At 38.5% G+C, this 22,578-nt stretch overlaps 1 protein-coding gene across 5 annotated transcripts in view; it reads left to right on the forward strand.

The window, feature by feature from the left end:
* Positions 1–22,578, forward strand: part of TIAM2 (TIAM Rac1 associated GEF 2) — a 145,588-nt gene that overhangs the window by 67,894 nt on the left and 55,116 nt on the right. For 4 of the 5 annotated variants that reach the window (XM_039358225.1, XM_039358224.1, XM_039358227.1 and 1 more), the window contains 6 exons: positions 4,402–4,837; positions 7,741–7,913; positions 10,058–10,282; positions 17,215–17,400; positions 18,533–18,679; positions 20,623–20,694. In XM_039358225.1, coding sequence (XP_039214159.1) covers positions 4,402–4,837; positions 7,741–7,913; positions 10,058–10,282; positions 17,215–17,400; positions 18,533–18,679; positions 20,623–20,694 — 1,239 coding nt within the window. The remainder of the gene's footprint in view (positions 1–4,401; positions 4,838–7,740; positions 7,914–10,057; positions 10,283–17,214; positions 17,401–18,532; positions 18,680–20,622; positions 20,695–22,578) is intronic. The other variant, XM_039358228.1, reaches the window with a different exon arrangement.

Consider the following 22,578-nt stretch of genomic DNA (forward strand, 5'->3'; position numbering starts at 1 on the left):
ACTTCCCTGCTGGCTTCCTTATTGAGTTTTCTTGTGGGAAGTTGGCAGGGAGCATCAGAAATCTTCTTCCCTCCTTCCCACGTCTCTCCTTCTTCCTGTCATTCTGTCATTGTCTTCCTTTCTCCCTCTCTTCTCCTCCCCAGAATTCCTACCAGCTTCCCCATTTATTTATTTAATAGTATCCTACCTTTATTATTTTTACAAATAACTCAAAGTGGCAAGGTCACCCATCTGGCTCTCATGGCTAAGGTGATTACCTGCTTTCTAACCTGGTGCCTCAGCCACTAAACCAGGGGTCTTCAAACTTGGCCCTTTTATGACTTGTGGACTTCAACTCCCAGAATTCCTCAGCCAGCGTACACGCTGGCTGAGGAATTCTGGGAGTTGAAGTCCACAAGTCATAAAAGGGCCAAGTTTGAAGACCCCTGCACTAGACCAAACTGGCTCTCATTTACTTTGCTTATGGCAAGTTTGCAGGAAGTTGTAGGTCCAGAACCAGCAGACAGGCAAGTAAGAGTTTTCTTTCCCCTGCAAATAGTTGTATGCTCATGAATGTGCACTAAGCAATTTTTTTTTTTTAAAAAAAAAAGATTTTTCATCTCCTGCTTTTTATATATGGTAAACGACTGAGAGGTTCCTCTGATGTAACTGTACAATGTTAAATGTTTATATACTTAATGAATTAAGTAATTTTCACTTATTATATATTTTGTCAATAAATATATGTTGTTTTAAGCTTTTATATAGCAGTGTCAGGCAGGCAAGCTCTGCTCAAGCTCTACTGAAATCTCAGTCCAGAGCTATCTGTTCAGGGAAATCTTCACAATGGAAGTTAAGAATAATAATTGGGTTATATTATCATTTGCTTTTAAACTGCAACCTTGCAAGGAGTTCTGTATAAACTGACACAAGATCCAGGAAGTGAAGTCTGCCAGTTTAAAATTAAAAGCACATGCAAAAATTAAAATCATATGTAAAGCATTCAATTCTAAATAGTTAATGCTCTAGAGGGGTGTGTGTGTGTGTGTGTGTGTGTGTGTGTGTGTGTTTAAAAAGTAATCATTGTTAGTGTAAATGGGTAACCTATAATTTTGCTCTAATGGAAAATAATACTTGCTTAAAGCAGCAAACTCAGTTTTCTAATAGTATTTGTGAAAGAAGCATGCCTTAGAAATCTTGGGTAAAAATGTTTATATAATATTAAAACTAATACACAGTCTTCTAGTATGATAAGATTAGGCACCTTTCCAAGTGACAGTTCAAGAATTTCATTCTGGCAAGTGAGGCGTATCCCTTAGCAAGCAAATAGTAGCTATGAATTGTTGGCTTTTAAAAAACCAATGGTCAACCTATGTTTTATAGATAGACCAGCTTTAAGATTTGGTGCAATAGCTTTGGAAAGGTAAAGAAAGGATATTGCCCAATCACATTCGTATTGGTCCTATTCCTGTCTTCCTTATGATATCAGCTTTCTGATGCAGCTGGTATTGGCTGTGCCATTTTGTCTGCTTTTAATTGTTGCTTCAAGGCATGCCTTTTTTTTATGCCCTCTGCATTATCCCATATGTTATTTACTCAATTATCACCCATTTCCTTGGCTTTACTCCCTGTTATATGATGTATTCACACCACAATCCGTGAATGCTAAAGTTGATATAATGGGGCTGATGGAATAGAAGGAACGGGGTGCAGAATTAAAGAGTAAAGCAATTTATTTTTTATTCTGTACAGAATAAAGCAATTAAAGAGATTGCGTGTTTGATTGGCTTTGTATGCCAGGCAAAATGAATCCAGCATTTCCCGGGTAATAGGACTATATGTGGCCCTTCAAGATTTGGATGTTTAAAGTAAAAAATTATAAAATGCCTAGCTAGGAATCAAATTAACTGTATGTAACTTGCTTAATTAAAATTCAATTTAAATACATGTTTCATGTTGGCTTGCTCACTTCTTTTTCCTGGCTCATTTGGACTGACATGCTCCTCTGTGGCTGGAAACCTTTGGATACCTCTGTTGTAATGGAAGAATTGCACAACCAATCCCTGTTCATTGCTTTCCCTCATGAGTGCTTTTGGTCTCCCATCATGGCTAATCTTAAAAAATAGAAGAGTTTGTGAAGGAAGGTGCTGCAAGCAAGAGAGGTGAAATAAACTTGGAACGAGTTGTGCTTATTTGTGGGGGTTCATTTTGGTATTGAAATGGATGCCTGAGGTGAATGTATGGAGCCACAGAACTAAACTCAGGAGTGTTCGAGGCTTTACACAGGGCTTCAGGAAGTATTGTATATGCTTGCTTTTTCTTTATATGTTCCTAGACCCGTGGTGGCGAACCTATGGCATGCATGCCACAGGTGGCATGTAGAGCCCTCTCTGTGGGCACGTGTGCCATCGCCCCAGTCCTAGGCCTTCAGCTGGGTTTTATGAAACCTTTTCGATTTAGGCCTCCGCCGTCGTGTGCAAAAAAGAAAGGTTCAAGCAATCAATTTCAAGTTCTTGCAGGGAAAAAAAAATCTTGCAAAGTTGGAATTGATGAACTTTTTAGTCCCACCCAGTCTGCCGTTACCACTGCATCCACGCCCACCCAATGGGCCACACCCACCCAATGGGCCACGCCCACCCGGCACCCGATGATACATAAGTGGATTTTGGGTTACAGTTTGGGCACTCGGTCTCTAAAAGGCTCGCCATCGCTGTCCTAGACTCTCCAGAAAGCAAAGCAGCATAAAATACAAGACTAGGAGAATAAATTCCAGCATCATTAGGGCTGCATAGATATGTTCCAGTAGGAAAAAGCTTAATAGTGATGTTAGAGGTAAGGCTTACAGATAGTTCTCAACTTATGATTGGTTACTTAGTTGTCTTTCAAAATTAAAATGGATCTATCTTGGAGCCATACAATCCAGATTCAGAGTTCTGATAGACGCCCCTCCCCTTTGTGGTTATGTGACCAAACTTCAGGTGCTTGGCAATACGGCTGCATTTACGTGTTTTCATGTATTTCCTATATCAAAATGGCAAGATATTATCTCACTGATTTTTGATAATCGTGATCAAGGAAAACGTGGTCAGCTATATAAAAAAGTGGTTTGAAGCTATCTGTGGTCTTGGAAATTTGGGTTGCCCCAGGTTATAGACCTCCTTGTAATAATATGTAAAACTGGCACAGAAAAGAAACTTGGTATATTTTATGTTACTATTAAAACTAAATAAATGATTTAATTTAGTTCCTGGAGGAGAGACCCCCCCCTGGAATTATATAAAAAGTAGTCTTGTGTACTCCACAGAAAGAGTAAGTTATGAGTGATATAATATTAATTAGAATATTACCGCTTTACGCACTGGTGAGATCACACTTAGAGTACTGAATCCAGTTTTGTGATATAAAAAAGAGGTTGAGATCCTGGAAAGTGTGCAGAGAAGAGCAAAAAAGATGATAAGAGTCTGGAAGCTAAATTGTATAACAAACGGTTGAGGGATTTAGGTAGGTCTATCAAAAGAGAAGGATTGGGGGAACATGATAGTTGTCTTCTAGTACTTGAGTGGCTGTCCCCCCAAAAAGGGGGTTGTCTTATTCTCTAGGGCAGCAGAGGGCAGGACTGGAAGTAAAGAGTGGAGATCCAGGTTAGAAGCAAGGAGAAATGTTTTGACAGCGAGAGCTGGGGTTGTGGATGCTCCATCACTTGATGTTTTCAAGAATAGACTGGACAGCTGGGATAGTATAAGGCTTCTGCTTTGAGCAGGGAGTTGGATTAGAAGACTACAAAGTCCCTCCACCTCTATGATTCTAGATAACTGGGAAATAGTATAGGTACAATAATCTTATCTGTAAATATGTTCTTAAGCTGATCAAAGACTCGTGATAACATTAGCAATAAAAATACCCTAACTCAGTGTTTCTCAACCTTGACAATTTTAAGGCATGTGGACTTCAACTCCCAGAATTCCACAGCCAGCATTGCTGGCTGTGGAATTCTGGGAGTTGAAGTCCACATGCCTTAAAATTGTCAAGGTTGAGAAACACTGCCCTAACTCAAAATAATCCAAAATAAAATCTGACTATTTCTCAGTGCAAAGAAAAGTAAATAAACATCTAATCCTTAGGATGGTTTCTGATTCTACTTTTGGCAGCAGGCCTCATAGTATCAATGACTGTATTAAGAGATCACCTGTAAGCCATTTGAATCAGTGAGCTCTGATATTTCTGGAACAATAACACCCTTCTTTCTGATGTATTAACTTTACTACAGTGTTTAATATGCATAAGGCACCATAATTCCAACAACTGCAACAAGTTTTATGAATGAGCTTATTAGTAGCAGATAGATATGCACACACATGAAGCAAAGCAATGCTACTTGATCACTGTGTGCCAGTTAATTGTGCCTCTTTTGTACTTTTACAGGAGCCAAGATGCAAAGATTCAAATGAGTATTTTGATACTGGATATGAAAGCCTTTCTACAGACCTTTTTGCTCCTTCCCATTTCTCTGGTTCTCTGTGGTCCCCAAGCTCTGGCCAGATTTTGCCCCAAAGAAGTGAATCAGCTAATGCAATCAGCAGTGACATCCTAAGGCAAAATATTTACGAAAATTTCATGCGAGAGCTTGACCTGAGCAGAACCAACATTGAGAACACTGACTCTTCTATGGAAACCGAGGACTCAAGCAGTGAGTCGCTCAGCTCCTTGGAGCACTTGGACCTGCTGTATGAGAAGGAACAAGGAGTCATTCGTAAAGCCGGGTGGCTTTTCTTCAGACCTCTTGTGACCCTACAGAAAGAGAAAAAACTTGAGCTAATAACCCGGAAGAAATGGAAACAGTACTGGGTAACATTAAAAGGTCAGCCACAGCTTGTGATATTCACTGTTTTGCAATTGATTTCTAATGCATTTCAGCCTCTGTTGCAAAATTCCTCTAATCATACTACATTAGGGGTGTCAAACTGCCAGCCCGCGGACCGGACGCATCATGAGGAAACTGCGCCCATCCCATTGCCGGCAACGGGGGGAAAGCTCCAATACATCGCACGAGGTTATGTGATGTCGTGAGTTTGACATGTCTGCACTACATGAACATTTAACAGGCTTTATCCCATACACATTCAATTCATTGAAGTACAAATACTCTATGATAGCAAAACTGGCTGAATTACTTTCAACCACATTATATTTGCAACAAGTTCCTGCGTTTTCACAGTCAATCTGTTTTGTAACTGAGCTGATGGGTTTCCTGCTCAGCTGCGAAGCAAGAGAAAACCCTGTGAAGTCAGTTTTGCAGTATTCATCCTAAAGCTGCAAGGCAGGGAGTTTTTCATCCTGACTATCCCTGCTTGTCACCCTTGCAAAAGTCAAGGAGCTATGGGGTTTTGCCACCATTTTGCTATACTTTTTAATTGGAATGACTTTTTTCCTTGCTACAAAAAACAAAGGCAGTGAGGCAGAGACAAGGATGAGACCGATCATCCATGGACTAAAGGCCAATTTTTATGCCCCCATCATTGGTCACTTAGAAGGAGTACTGATTGACTCATCAGCCCTAAGCACCTTCAGGAGTGTAGTGGTGAAGATGTTCCTTATGTGCCATGAAAATGTTTCTAGGGAGTCGAAAGGTACAGCCAGATCTGAGTCCTCAACCTCCTATTGTAAAAGCCACTAGTTCTACACCTTTGGATGCTTCTAATGGAAAAAAAGCCAACTTAATAAAAGCTTGGCTATGTCCCCACCTCTTTATGTCTAATTTTTAGAATTATCTCTGACAGTTGTCCATCAGTTCAATGGGAAAAAAGAAAATAGACTTACTGTCCTGTAAATGTAATATTAGTGAAAAATACTGAAAAATTAGAGCCCTATATAGGTCATGACTAATCAAGACTCATTGCAGTGTAATTGCCTTTTGTGTCCAGGAATAGCATGAAGGACACAATGATGGACTGTGTTGCTGACATGCCTCCAGTGTTTCCCAAGACAGTCATATGCAGTTTGGGAATATCTGCTTCCATATAGTATGGTCCGTCAAATAATAAAAGCTTCCTTCCTTATTTAAAGTTAAGTTGGCTGGTTGGCTTCAAAGTTATCCATTCTGACTTAAAAGCCTCATTTTTAGTTCATATGTGTAATGAGTAAGCTGGCAATGATTATGTAGCATTAAAAAAAGATGTATATCTTTGTGTATATTTGGTATATCCTGTTGCAGCATCTGCTTCAAGGCTGGGATGAATTGGAAAAGGAATACGTTTGGGCAAGATTTGCTTGTGTTGAAACATTTAAGATATATTCTGCTCTATTCTGCATCTCTTTAAGTATATGGATGCAGAGGCTTAATGGTCAGCCAGGCCTACTGACAATTGTAGAAATGAAAGAAATAATAACTTATTTTTCCAACTTTTTATTGAATTTTATTGTACAAGAATAGATCAGATTTGTTTTCAGGAAATTTCAGCATATTTCTACAAAAGTTCCCACACAAGAGTCTTCTTAGATCTTATTTTATAGCTTGATGAACCTCAGTATGAATTATGTGCAACCAAAATCTTTATTAAGAATTACAGTTTCACTGATACTTGTACGGGGGCTTATAATAGTTCTTACTACTAAATCATGTCGGCCTCATAGATGGAGCCATCAAATTTCTGGAAATGTTAAAAGCAGGTTTTTTTGAAATTAACATAAAGTTAGAAATTTTGCAGAAATTGAAAAAAATATCTATTACATGTATAAATTATTTCACTACTTTATAAAGTGTTTTATGTATCATTTGATTTGGCATTTGATAAAAATAAGCTTGTATAACGTTCAAGTTTATTTCATTTAGTTGCAAATATTACTGATGCTTATTTTATCAATTGTAAACTAAAATTATAATTTTAGGGATGATTATCGTATACTTAAAAGGGAACTCTTACAATAACTTCACATTTTGATGCATAAATATTAAATATCTTGTTTTCTGAATCTGAAGTACGGTGACACTACCTTCAGTATCCATTTCTTCTGTTTCTTAAAATCATATCATTTCCATGCTTCTGCAAACTATAATAAGCTTTTTTTACTCTTTATATGTATGTGTGTTTATGTGTATCTGTGTGCAGTGTCAAGCTCTTGGCAACCAAGCACCAGTGAATTAATGTATTAATAATATAAAAGAGACTCATTTACTGTATATGTGTGTATGTTTGGTATGTAGTTCACAAGCTTCATGATATTCTTAAAAAGTGTATGCTGTACTGTTCTTCTGGTCTTTTCTTGACCAGTATTTAATTTATCAGTGCCTGGAAAGATTGCAACCATCTAGTCAGCTGTTAAAGTAAATTTATTGGTGTTCTGAGGCTTCTGTAGGCTTAAAGCACTACCAACATTATTCCTTTAACGTAGAAAGTTGTTTTTTTAAAAAAACATTGGTGCTGCTTGATTATTTTATCTGAGCAAGGGACTATGTTCCAGGCATTTTCAGATTGTAATCAGTATGTTATAATCTGATCTTGGGGAACAGTCTCATGAAGATCATTGTGTTTTATCTGTGAATGAACCATTTTTGGTATTTATTCTTAAACAAAAAACAACTGTTCAGCAGCCTCAACTCTCACATCAAATGGCAAAAAATAAACCAAACTGATGGATTGCTTCCATTTTCTCTTTTTACTGGAGAGTTATTCTGCATTAATTTTTGTATTAATTGATACAAAATTAAATCTGTATTTCAGAGGATGTTGGTATAATTCAGGACTTTTTTTTTATTATATGAAGGATGCACTCTGCTGTTTTATGAGACTTATGGGAAGAATTCCATGGAGCAAAATAATTCACCCAGGTATGCTCTGTTTGGAGAAGACTGTATAGTGCAATCGTGCCCAGAACACCCAAAGAAAGAGAATGTCTTCTGCCTCAGCAACTCTTTTGGAGATGTCTACTTATTCCAGGTATTTCCCTGTTATATAATATCTTGGTTCATTATCAAACTATTAAATGTCCACAATATTGAATTTATGTACTATAGATAGCCCTCGAGTTACAACAGTTCATTCAGTGACCATTCAAAGTTACAACAGCACTGAAAAAAGGCACTTATGACCATTTTTCACAGTTACAACTTTTGCAGCATCCCCAGAGACTTGTGATCAAAATTCAGATGCTTGGCAACTGGTTCATATTTATGACGGTTGCAGTTTCATGTGATTACCTTTTATGACTTTCTGAAATTTTGGGCTCAATTATGGTCATAAGTCAAGGACTACCTATATTTACCTGTCTATTTATCTAATTTTATCCTGCTACAACTGGTTGATTCCTGATGGGTTATAATCAGTAATTTGCAATAAGATATTTATTGTATAATCATTCAAAAGTAAGAAATCAAAAAAAAAAAATCACAGGGTAGGATCAAAAGATAAAGCTCTAACCAGAAAAAAACAAGAGGAAATAGATATTTAATACCAAGTAGGCCTGGCTATGAACTGATAGCTTTCCTTTCACATTTCTGGTCCATACTTTTCCAACCTGAGCAATATTAAATTTCTGGATTTCTGTTCTAAACATTTTCACAAATCGCTGGGCAGGCTGGGAAATTCTAGGAGTTGGTCACATAAGAATTAAGAGAAAGAAGTTAGTTACCTTGTAAAGAAAGAAGTCACTTAATTAAAGAATTCTTATATGATCTAATGCTATGAATTTGAACCAAATTAATTGTGCATACTTATGAGCAACTTGCTTATGGCTGATATCTTTTGGAGAAAATATTATATAGGGAAGATATCCCTTCAATGGGTGTAAACAAGAAGAAATAATATATTTTTGAAATTATGGTTCTACGCATGTTTGTTACATGTACTAATTATGTTCATAGTAGTCTTGTGCATAGATAGTTTGTTTTTGAATCTCAGCAACAAAGAAGCCCAACTTACATTGTGTTCATTGATAATTACTTCTATCCAACTCAATTAAATTCTAGGCAGGATTCATCCTTAAACATAAATTTATTTTTGAGATTAAATATGGAGGTAAGTTAGAACATAGATATTAGATACACATCAGATGTTATAGAAATTCATTCAGAGGTTTTTAAGCTGTACTTCTTTATATCCTGGTTTGATGAGCATATTTTGAGATAGAACATAATGTTTTTTTCAGAAAATTGAGATTCTGCAATGGCAGGATTTGTAATAGGCATAAAAGTTGGTGGAAATCTTGCTTTTAAGAATGCAGTAGAAAAGGGTTTTTTTTTGACATCCTCTATAGGAAAATTGTTATAGTATTATAGCATTTTTTACTATATTCGCCTAATATTTTCATTTAATCCTATGTATTATCAGTCAAAAATGCATTGCCTGAAAATAAGAGTACTTAAAGTAGCATTGTTGTGTTGAATTCAATCTGTGCTTCTTGTAATTGGCAAGACAATATATCTTCTGATATAGATACTTTAGGTTTTTTTGTTCCGCAGATAAGATACTGGGACAGAAGCCTACCTCAGAGTTAAAAGAAATAAGTTTAAACCAATAGGAAGTTAACTAAGGTAGCATAAGGCAAGCATAATGATGGGAAGAAAACAGGTTGACTGAATTGTTTCTAATGTTGCAATGACTGCATTCTTCTTTATAATCAGCCCTATGCAGCCCCTGCATTTTCTTACACAAAAAGCATTTTAGCACATTACAGAAAATTTAGGAGATGGCATAAACTGCTATTGGACAGTCACAGAAGTTGTCTTCCTGCTTCTTCATTTGCAATTATTTTCAGTACAATTTCTATTCAACTGTATTTTTTTTAAAATTAAGCTAATGGTAGGTTATGTAATTGCCATCTTTGCAGTCAAGCATCCTGTGATGAATTCAATCTTTTATACAAAGTTCTTCCTTTTTAGATAAAGCCTAAGAATTATTAGTTATGACAATTGCCAGTTTTTCAAGGCAGTATTAGTATAAAAGAAGCCTTTCATTAGTTTGAAGGGGAAAATTGCACGCTGTCATCACAGAACTGATCTCACACTGTTGTCCATTGGTTGTGAAACTTGGTAAGTTGCATTTTAGCATTCTGTTTGATTTTTTTTTGTACCCTTTTTTTTTAGGCTACAAGCCAGACTGACCTTGAAAACTGGGTTACCGCAATACATTCTGCTTCCGCTTCTCTCTTTGCAAAAAAACTTGGGAAGGAAGATACAGTCAGATTGCTGAAAAACCAAACTAAAGCCCTCAACCAGAAGATTGACATGGATAGCAAGATGAAAAAGATGGCTGAGCTCCAACTCTTGATTGTTAGTGATCCTAAAAACAGGAAAGCAATTGAAAACCAGGTACTCTGAAGTGGATTAACCTCCACACATTACCATTGCAAAATGTGGCTTCTTTAAGTAAGCCTTTTGTTAATATTTTTAGGCTAGAAAGCAAGCATTTTGAAGACAATATGTTGCAGATGAGGAAATCACTGTTGCAGTAGAATTGACTTGAGCATGCTGTATATGTTTAAGGAAGCTATCATGGGTAGCTGTTCTTGGCATCCACTACTTGCACATATGGAAGTAGTTATTTCTGTAGATTTCTGAAAGAGATACATGAAGATATTCACATTCTCCTGTGTAAATTGGAAGAATCAACACAAAATAACCCTGCCGCTATTTGAACTATTGCCACCAGACATATTACACCCTCTGCTCCAAAGTGTTTCTGAAAAAGTTCTGTCTTCATAGCTTTTCTAAATCATAATTGGGAAGGGGGCATTTTAACCTCAGGAGCAAGCTGTTTCCAAGCAAAGGAGATAGGATTGAGAAGGGCTGTTTCTGGGCTACTCTAACTTTCTGGAGGGTCCCCAACACGTTATCTTGATCTGTACATATTAGGTACATATTTTACCTGGAACAGATATTCCTGAAGTCACTAAAGCACTTTATAGGAAATAGCTAGCAATTGAATTAAGGTTGGAGTCTTAGTGGTAATCCAATACAGTTCCTACAATATTTATGTTATTCTACTGTATCGGTTTGCACCAGTCAGCAGGCATCCAGTTGCATTTTACGTCATTGCAGCTTCCCAGTTCTCTTTAAGGACAGCCTCATGTAAAGGAAATTGTGGTAATCCAAATGTGAGATGATCAGGAAAGACTTCAACTAGCATATCAGCTGAGGCTGAGTAACATTAATTGCATCTGGCAGGAAATCCCAGGTTGCTCATTTTCTGAAATAGCGCTGTTTCATCCAGGGCTAAAGATGAACCAAGAAAGCTTCTGCAAAAGAGCCACACCATCTTACTGTGAATCACTGTAAGCCTATTTCAGGCACTATTTCATGAAGCTCCTGTTTGGTGTGGAGTGAACCAACCTGGTGTGGAGTGAACCAGCTTTCCAGAATGGATAGATATTAAAGAAAGTGGTGGGAAGGGCCAGGTTCTGAGATACCTCACATTGGGATGTCTAAGGGTTCAATCTGTTTTCTCCCGCTAATAGTGATTGGAATGGCTGACTCAGAAAGACCCTATAAAACAGGGTCTCTGATCCTAAGTGTACTGAAGAGAATTTCTAGAGAACCCCTAAAACTATTGAGAGTTTAATAGAAGAGACAGGAAATCACCTTAGGCTAAATTTAAATAAAAATGCCACACATATTGTATCATATAGTAAACATAAAAATAATTGTTATCTAATCCAACTATCTTGTTTTGCCAATATCAATAAGCTTAATGGATGCCTCACAACCAGGTTGTTATACTTGGGTTTCCCAGCAACAGGTATTAAGAAGCTTAATATCTTTGATGTCAGATTACAGCTCTTAATAGTGTTATTATGTTTGCCTAAGTTTCTTTTAAACCATTCAAGTTGGCAGACATTCTACAATTTAATTATGCATTAAATTCGACAGCGGGTGAGAGCTGACACTTAGGAGTGCTGCTGATTTATTTCAAAATCCTTTAGGCTAAAATATTTTTTTCCATTTTGAAATACTTTAGTATGCTATTCAGGAAGAAATAAAACATACCATTTCAGTCCTTAGACTTAAATACATGAAGCATATTTTCACATTCACTCTTTTTAATTATGGCTCAGTTAGAAAAGCTTATGATAGGGTATTATTTTATACTCTCAGGGCTAAGATTGATTTTTTTTACAAGTTTTATTAAATGTACATTTTAAAAAGAAAAATGGACATGATTCAACTTCCCTGGCTTCAACAGTGCTATTAGTATTACCTTATGTTACAGAAAGAAAGACAGAAACTTAAAATACATTCTATAACAGGACAGAGTATAACAGACTGTGCGTATAACATCTGTAAATTTTTTGATAAACCATTTTTCAATTGTCAACGTTGTATTTACATATCATTCAATTGTGTCCTAATATAAGTACTAATAAAAAGTCCTTATAATATCAACTAGTCAATCGATAATCATCTCAGAGATCCTCCTTATCTCTAACCAATCGTACAAATTTTTCCAAATTCCATAATACTCTGTTTCAGTTTTATTTTTAATCTCTCGGGTTAACCTGTCCATTTCAGCACAGGATAAAATTTTATTTATTATTTCTTCCTCAGTGGGGGTTTCCTTTCCTTTCCATTTTGGGAGGGCCAAGACTGATTTTAAGATACACAGGCACACCCACAGATATGGGCACAAGAACAGGGGTTCCCAACCTGTGGGCCGCGGCCCATTACCAGTCTGTGGCCTATTCACAACCGGGCCGCGTGAGTAGCTGGCTGGTGTGTGTGCATGTACAGCCCTACTCATGTGAGTGTTGCAGGTGCTCAAAGCCCCACTGGTGAGCATCGCAGGCGCTTGGGGCCTCACTCGTGAGCGTCACAACAGCTTGCGGTCCCACTCGCGTGAGCACTCAGGACCTCGCACGAGCATCTTGGGAGCGCACAGCTCCACTTGTGTCACGGGTGCTTTCAGCCTCATTCGCATGAGCAACGGGTGTTCATGCGCCCGCCCGCGCGCAAGCCTGCTTGTCCCACAAAACCGTCCTCTCTCTTCCTCCTCCAGGCCACCAACTGAAAGGTTGGGGAACTCTGCACAAGAAGATCCTGATGTAGAAGCATCTGGATTCAGGCAATTTAAGCAGAATTTCCTTCTGGAAGTCCAGAAAAATCTGCCCCAGTGATTCGAGACTCAGAGAGCAGTTCAATTTCACAACTGGCAAATGGGCAGTGAAATTAAAAATCTTTTACCAGCTTAACCAAGTGCCATTATAAATTGGGACCAGATCTCTCCTGCAGAAAGAGATAATATGTATAACCTTTGATATAATGGCCCTTGGTTAAGCAAAAGGTTTTTAATTTCACTGTGCAATTTGCCAATTGTGATGAGAAACTGAACTGCTCTCTGAGTCTCCAAGTCACGGGCAAATTTTTCTTGACTTCCAGAAGGAAGTTCTGCTTAAATTGCCTGAATCCAGATGCTTCTACATCAGAGTCTTCTTGTGTATGTAGTTCTGGGTGTGCCCTTGCACCTTAAAATAAGCCTTGGCCCTCACATCCCTGCAGTTTTCTTGGTAGCATTTTCAGCCCTTGCCTAGGGCAGAGAAATAATGATTGGCCAAAGGTTGCCTAGCTGGATTGATGCTGACATAGGGTTAGAATTCATTCTTCTGGTTTCCAGCCTAGTATCTTTAAACATTGCACCAAATTTGGTGTCCTCCAATTTACCTACTTCATTTCTGAAATCTTATGGGGTATTCCCTTGCTTGCCTTGCTGCTGCTTTCATGTCCACCTAAAAACAAGGAGGCTTTAAAGGAGCCAGTAGCATGTTGGCAAGAACATTCCTGGTGTTTTTCTAATTTTGGTGATCTAGAACAGGGGTCCCCAATCTCCGGTCCATGGACTAGTTCCGGGCTGCGGCATGCCAGCAACCAGGCCACACAAACAAACAAAGCCCCCATCCGCGAGATGCAGGCAGCACACAAAACCATGCCCCCTCCGGAAAAACCTCTCTCCACGGAACCGGTCCTTGGTGCCCAAAAGGTTGAAGACCTATGATCTAGATACACTCTCATTATTTCACATTAGTTTTAGATATAAGAAAATATTGCAATGAGGTCTTGGACTGCAGTCTGAAAACTTGCTTACTAGGGAGTAAATCTCATTGAACAAAGTGAGTCTTATTTCTGAATCAGTATTCATAGCAGAGTAAATAACTTCATTTTTGGCTGAGAAGCTGAAGGAAGTATGGGATATAATGGAGATGATTCCAGCGTAATAACAGCCAGAAATTTTATTGTTTTTTTCGGATAAATGTGGGTTAACGTAATAAATATTCCCCAATTCCCCCATAATAAATGCTAAATGTTAATGGTATGATCTGAATACTGCCTGTGAGTTCTTTCCCTCATGCACCTCTCTCTTTTTAATGTGAAATTCGCAAAAGAAAAAAAAGTGTTTTTTTTTCAAAGCAGTTACACAAGAGATTTTTCCAATTGAAGACACTTTATAGTTTCTTTGAAATTCCATTTCTGCTTGTTATCAGATACAAATATTCATTGGCTTGGTTATGCAGTATTTGCAACATTCTAGAACCTATTATTTTCTCTCTTGGACTTAGTTGTATATATAATTGTGAATTATATGGAATGCTTGTGCTACATACTTCTATGATTTGAATGTTAGTGAATGGGTAGATTGCAATGTTACTACCAAAATCTTTCCTGCATGATCCTGAAATGAAGATCACCTCAAAAAGGAATTCAGTTTTTAAATAAGAGAAAAATCTAAACAGAGGGCAATTTTAAAGGAATCTAATAAATGCTTCTTGTACCAATAGTTTCATGCTGAAGTCCAGAGATACTTAAACAGCACAGTTTTCTGAAGACAGTGCAGCTTTACAAAGGCTTTCTGAAGAAAGTGCAGTCTTCAGAAAATGGTGCTGTCTTTATAAAGCTCTGCTGTCTTTCTGAAGGCTTTCTGAAGAAAGCACGGCTTTCTAAAGGCTGCACTATCTTCAGAAAGCCTTCTGGAAGACAGGGCAGATTTTACAAAGGCAGCACAGCATTCCAAAGACTCAGGGAACCACATGTAGGAAACATTAACTGGAGAAACTGGATTCAAAAAGGTGATGACAAAGGCAGTGAGGTGCTTCCGCCTCTGCCATGGTGGCTGGGCCCCAAAGATGAAAGAAGACAGCTGGGTGAACAAATGCTTGCTGGAGGTTGCTGAGGCTTTGTGGATGCTGTGGCTTGACGTTATGCCATTGGGATAAGGGTAGCATGTTGACCACTGGTCTGAAAAGGAGATGGCAGAGGCAGCAAGGCACTTCTGCTTTGGCCAGGGCAGCTGGGCACAAAAAATCGGTGCAGAGAACTGGGAGAGAAGGCAACTGGGCAAACGAATGTTTGATTGTGCAGGCTGGAATGGATGAGGCTTCCCTGGGGTATGGCAAACAGCTCCAAACGCGGTTCCTGAGTTGCTTGCCACTCTGCAATATAGCATTATATGATGTCTTGCTTTACAACCGCAATAACTGCAACCGCAATCTCAGTCCCATTTGTGATTGTAAGTCAAGAATTACCTGTATTAAGAGAAGATGATAAGTTGCTGAAATTGTTTGTATCTGTCATGATGAAGGGGGAAATCATTTATATATGTTACATTTTTCTTTTAATTATTGTCTCTTTTTTACTTTGTTACATTTTTCTTAGTTTATATGTATTTTTCTTACCCTTGTAATGGTAAACGTTATTAAAATTAGTACAAACATGATTCTGGGGTACATTTACTTTATTGGAAATAAAAAATCTCTAGGATTTTACTTATCCTTGACTTTTCCTGTATTCTAGGATCTCTTTCCACTCTCTTCCCTTGATTTTGTGTGTCTCACATTGTAATACTCATCTCAGTTCCAGGAGAGATAAAGACAGGAAAAATAAATTAGAAAGATGAAGATAAAGAACCTGATGAACTATAGGTAGTCCTCGACTTACAAGCACAATTGATCCCAAAATTTCTGTTGTTAAGTGAGACATTTGTTAAGTGAATTTTGCCTCATTTAATGACTCTTCTTGCCACAGTTGTTAAGTGAATGACTGCAGTTGTTAAGTTAGTAACCTGGTTGTTAAGTGAATCTGGCTTCCCCATTGACTTTGCTGGTCAGGAGGTCGTAAAAGGGGATATGAGCCAGTTGCCAAGCATCTGAATTTTGATCACATGATTCTGAGGATGCTACAAAGGTTGTAACACTGAAAAACGGTCATAAGTCACATTTTTAGTGCTGTTGTAACTTTGAACTTTCACTAAACAAACTGTTGTAAGTCGAGGATTACCTGTACAACCTTTTAATATGTTCAGATGAAAATGCAGAGGCTCGACTAGACAGAGCATGTGGTGGGCCTACTGGACTACTACTTTATTCACCAACTATTTCATGTTAAGCTGGAGATCTGAAGGGGAGCCAAAGTTGCAGTTGGTTGAATGCAAGCAAATCTGAGCTACCACTGTAGTAGGGCCCTAAGTAGTATAGGGAAGTCTTCTCACATTCTGGTCTGTGTGATCATAACTCAGTTGCACTCTGCCAACTGAACGTGTGAAAGAACAGGCCAAGGCTGCAATTATGGTCCAGTTTTCTATCAAATTCAAGGTTGTCCACATACAGTATTTAGTTGCACATCAGAACAGAGGTCATGAATGTCGTAAAAGTATATAAAAAAGGCACTGGCAGAAAAGATTTCAAGAAAACAGAAGGCCCAGAAATGGAGAAAAAAGTCTTGAAACTCTCTTATTTAGTGGAAATCTAAGGAACCAATCTCAGTTTATAACTCTGATACAAGAAATCTATCAGTCGTGGCTTTATATTTTCTGAGTTTTAAAAAGACCAGCTGGTTTAGCTGGCCCTTTAGCTGAGAATAGTAAATATTCTACAGAGTGAGTATTAAAAATAGCTAGTTGCCACCTCTGTACCAAAAAGGTAATAGAGGCTTTGCCTCCTCCCCTTAGTAATTACCTCCCAATAGTAATTTTTATTATTGTCTTGAATCCACCCTTTAAAGGCAGAGATTGGGGAAGACAAACTGGAAGAGCAGTAGGGCTGATGCATTTCTATATATTTTCCTCTTGCAGTTCCAGGTTTCTTTTGACACAACATCAATTTTCATAAGTATTTGGAACACAATTTGACCGGATGCGTTTTGAAAAGGATAAACTAATCAACTTTTATGTTGTTCCAGATGTAAATAGCTTGGGACCAAGGCGCAGAGTTATTTCCTCTCCACAATTTGTGCTCTAATACTTCATATGTGTTCCTAAACAGATTCAGCAATGGGAGCAGAATCTGGAAAAATTTAACATGGACCTTTTCAAAAGGCGCTGTTACTTAGCCAGTCTGCAAGGTGGAGAACTTCCAAATCCGAAGAGTCTTCTGGCTGCTGCCAGCCGTCCTTCGAAAATGGCCCTTGGGAGACTTGGCCTCTTCTCAGTCTCATCATTTCACGCCCTGGTAAGCTGGAAGGAGAGTAATAGAGAAGTCATATCTTTTTCGGTCCCATTTGGTGGCATTACTTCAGAAAGGGGCCTGGGGCCCATGGCAACCCTGTATGACCTAGATCAGGGGTAGGCAACCTTGGCTCCTTTATGACTCGTGGACTTCAACTCCCAGAATTCCTGAGCCAGCCATGCTGGTGGTCAAAGCTAGCCAGGCAAAGGCAATCTTGCAAATAAAATATGGTCTTTTGTCATATAGGGCTATATAAGTGCTATATAAGTGAATTTTATACTGGAAGTCTATGAGCAAATGCAGCTCATAAAATATTATAAAATTACAAAGGCAGACTGGGGCACAGCTGTTACTGCCCACATTCCTGCCTTCTGAACTAGCTTATGCTTCTGGGTGAGGTTTGAAATTGGTCCCTTGCAGAAATATGGCTGAGAGGTGTCTAGAGCATGAGTGATGGTGAGCAGGGTCACCTGAACCAGTAAAGGGCACAATATATTGCTATACAAGGACCCTCATGGCTATGACCTATTCAAGCAGGAGCCCTGAGCCCAGGAAGACATCCAAATTGCACCCAGGTTCTGACAGAGGAAGGGCAACCCCCCACGTACGGCTATGTGTGGAAAATCTATAGAACTGGAATCTGGTTTTGGGGAGTGGTCAGGTCAGAGCTCAAGGTTGAATCGGAGCCTGTTTTTTGGCTATGCAATCGTCCCTCTCCACCATAGCCTCCAGACTGGGATAACACAGAGAACTTCAATTGGCTGGCCTGGGACAGAGATCTATAACTATCATGCTGATGAAATTCTCTCCCATGCTAAGAGAACAGCTTCTGGGAAACTCAGTCGCCATATTTATTCTAAAAGATAGCAGAATTGCCATCTCTCAAGAACTTGCATCCCCTCTTTTATTCTCTTCTCATTATCTGCTCCAGTAAAAGCAAGTGTTATAGAGGCCATCACAACAGTGAAGATAAGTCATTTTGGAACATATCTTTTATCTCCTACTTCATGTGACTCATCTTGATTACTGTCTTGTTTTCCGAGAAGAGATATGAAGAGATCTACAGTTCAATGCTTGCATCTGACTTTCCCTTCTGTTCCTTGCCATTCCTGTTCTCCCCTTTCCCCCAAATTAGATCTGTTCCAGGGACGAGGCAGCTCTCAGAAAGAGAAAATGGTCTCTGTCTCAGAGAGTGTGGAGTAAGAAGGGTTTGTTCTCCTCCCTGAAGGGACTGGATACCCTCGCGAGAAAGGCAAAGGAGAAGAGACCTTCTATAACCCAGGTAGTTCTCACTTCATTCATATCATTGAACATTTAGAAGTATTAGCAATCATTCCAAAGTCTGTTGATGCTTTGCCGGTGGCATAAAGACTACATAACTTAAATCGTATGGTATACTAAACCTTCTCAAGTAGAACCATGCAGAAAATCAATAGGTTTACATTTGCACATTATGCAAAGCCAGTGTTTGATAAACTATGATCTTTTGACCAAGCCAGAACCAATATTGCAGATGAGGAAGGTAACGATGATTTGCCAAGTCTGTTCTTGGAGTTTCTTCCCTTTTATTTAGTACCATTTGCATTGGATTGCTTGGAGCAAATAGAAAAATTTGCCAGTTCCTGGGGATAGGAACTCATTCTATTGACCAGCTAGAAAGTGGTTGGTGATATTATTGAGGGAAATTGCTGAAGAGGCAGGGTCAATTTTAAATCTGGAGTCTAAAACAAACCATGTTTGGTTAATGTATTGATCTATTTGCGTAACAGTGTAAACTACATTAAACTAAAGTATAGTACAGTGTGTAACCCAGCGATAGGATACAACATTTATAAGCGTCAGTGCCAGTTTCCCCATTAAGTGTATTTGTGATATCATATATATATAATAAATATTCTTAGCCACCCAATATATATATGTAGGGTGGCTAAGAATATTTATTATATTAAGTGATTTCATAGGCAATTTAAAAATATAGGAAAAATGTAGCAAATATAAATAAGTGTAGCTATATGTATTATGTCATGAAAAAATCCAACTGGGGAAAAAATACCATAACTGTAAACTTCTTGGCGAATAGAACACATCAAAATTGATTAGGGTGTTTGAGTCAAGATAGAAACATTGTAGTAATCCAAGATAGAGGACATATTGTAGTAACCAGTTGTATAACTGAAAAGGATAAGAGTGGCCAAAAATATTGTGAGACCTGGGTGGTTTGCATGATATTTATTTAAAAAGTCACAAGTACATGAATCAGTTAGAAGCCATAAGCCCAGTTCTGTATCTTAAGATGTTTAGAAAGATACTAAAGTGCTGTCAGAAATTTGTCAAGAAATAACAACTCTATCATCTTTGGTTGCCTCTCACATGTTCCTTATCAAAAATGTAGTTCTTGAAGAACATGAGAAAAGGAAATGCAGCGGTCTATCAGTAGATCAGTAGATTTTTTTTTTGTGGAATAATAATTTAGTAGAAATATACTTCATATGAATTTAGCTCTCAGTGTTTACCAGAATTGTGACAAATCTTGATTAGTACCAATAATAGGCTTCCTCCCATTCAAATTCCCCAAATCAGAGAAGGTAGAATGAAGATGTGAATACAGAAGTTTGAGCTTAACTCTTTCCAAATGTGGTTATAGCCTGGAAGTCTTACATGGGTGCCACTAAATGTTAGTCATGTAAAAAAAGCTGCTAGCATTGAATTATCTTGAAAATGGAACTACGCCTTTTTGAAGTGGACTTTCAAGAACAGGATAGGAAGAATAATGACATTTTTGAACTTTGGTGCTGGAAAAGACTCGTGAGCCAAGGAAGCAAACAAATGGATCATCAAACAAATCAAGAGTTTTCATTCTAGGGATAAATGACCAACCCCAGCATTGCTTCTATTGTCCATGCCCAAATAGTCCCTTCTGACAATATTTTTTTGATAAAGGAAGCATAATGGTTTGAAATCCAGTTCAAGGGACTCCTACCACACATTTACCTCCCCCCCCCCAGCCTCCACTTAAGCATACAGGATGCTATTCCAATTGTCTCTGAACCAAATTCAAATCTAGGACTGCTTCTTCATGAAACAGCCAGTACCCATTGCTAGTAACAGGTAGATACACCAACGTGTACTTTTACTCTATTGGGGGGTGTATTGCCTTTTTTTGCAAGTGAAACAGCGGTGCTATGAGATGTTTGGATTATGTTAATTTATGTTTTCTTTAATTAGATTTTTGACTCAACTGGAGGGCATGGAATTCCTGGAACACAGCTACCTCAATATTGCAGTAATTCTGCTGAGGTAATATAATAAAATGCAACAAATTTAATTTAACTTCCACTTGCTTAATGTATTTGCAGATGTTATAAATATATGACAAACAAGCAGGTCGGATGGGCTTCCTTACTTGCTTTGAGTCGTAAGTGGGAGGCGGGGGCAGGAAATACTTTATTTCAGTGTTCCTCAACCTTGACAATTTTAAGGCATGTGGACGTCAACTCCCAGAATTCCACAGCCAGCGTTGCTGGCTGTGGAATTCTGGGAGTTGAAGTCCACATGCCTTAAAATTATCAAGGTTGAGAAACACTGCTTCTTTTCTATACAAGCTTCTATAGCAGTCTCTTAAATAAATTATTGCATATCCTGCCACTCACAGTATTGTCACACTAATTTGTCCCATTAACATTGCTCAACAATTATGGACAGCCAGTTGGCTGAAATGGCATGGGGTCTTCTGCTCGAGTAGGGGGATTGGACTAGGAGAACTCCAAGATCCCTCCCAATTCTGTTATTCTGTGTTATAGGTTTTTCATTTACAGAAATGAGATTCCTATGCTGGGATAGGAGTATTCATTTTTTTAAAAAAAAAAAAAATCTCTGTAGATTGAATACCGGCCAGCTATATTCAATCAGTAAAATATGTGATTCATTTAATACAATTAATGAATCATATATCCCAAACTACTGGGCAGTAGTTGTAGGTTGTATACTTTTGTTCATATATAGTATTATCCTTTCATTTTCTAATATAATTACAGCATGCAACTTTCATAGACCACAAACATGAAACATGTCTTGTTCATTTTTATTTAAAATCATAACTGTCTAAAGTTCCTTATGTCAAGCCCTTGGGCTTGTAAACCAGAAAATAGAGAAGATAATATATTCTGTGGATTTATTTTCTTGGCCAACAAAGTTTGGATGATAGTGGATGACACCAGAGCTCCCCCAGACAACTATAACTTCTTGTCACAAGCTACTTTGTTGTACTAGAAGCATTTAAATCAGTGGTTCTCAACCTGTGGGTCGGGACCCCATTTGGGGTCGAACAACCATTTCACGGGGGTCGCCAAACAAGGCTGTCCGCCATTTTTTCCCCCTTTTCTTTGGCCACGCCCCTGGCACCTGGTGATGTATAAGTGGTTGGGGGTTACCACAACATAGGGAACTGTATTATGGGGTAACGCCATTAGAAAGGTTGATAACCACTGATTTAAATCAATGAATACTGACTCCGAATACTGACTCCCCCCAATGAACTCATTTTCCAGTACAGTTCCAAAGAAGGGCTGGTTCGGAGCACTTGGACTTCCAGTCTTTAGGGTAGTGAAGCCTTGGGAAATGCTGACTTCCCAGTAAGAGGACTGATGGGTAGCTTTGGGAAAAGAGAAGGAACCCAATTGACCTTTTAGAACAACGCAAATATTGTTGCTGGAAAACTTAATAAGTAAATGCTTCAATGATATAATAAACCAGTAGTTGACAACTTTTTCTTCTGTGATTTCCCGGATTCTCTTGCAAAATCTCAAAAATCTTGTAAGAAATTGGGGGCTTTAAAGTATCAATTTAAACATAAAAATTTAAACGAGGTCCTTTTAAAGAGCGTGCCTAGTTACTTGATGGTGCCATGTTATTGATGTAATAAGTTGGTGTCTGGTCCAACATTTTATTCTAAGCTTGGCTTGAGTGCAGGGGTTCCCAACCTATGGTCCATTCCTTGTACTGGGCCGTGGTCTCTTGGCCACCAGGTCCCGGGAATAGCTAGCGAGCACCACCAACTCACAGTAGTTCCACTGCCCGGGCACTAGCAGTCCCATTTGCTCATGCACGTGGACGCTGGCACCACCACCAGCATCACGCGGGTGCTAGTGGGCTGTTTGTTGTATCCACGCGGACGCCAGCATG

This window comes from Crotalus tigris, unplaced genomic scaffold (assembly GCF_016545835.1).
Source record: "Crotalus tigris isolate CLP2741 ecotype Arizona unplaced genomic scaffold, ASM1654583v1 scf7180000019007.31208882:3723066, whole genome shotgun sequence".
In the NCBI taxonomy this organism is placed as follows: domain Eukaryota; kingdom Metazoa; phylum Chordata; class Lepidosauria; order Squamata; family Viperidae; genus Crotalus; species Crotalus tigris.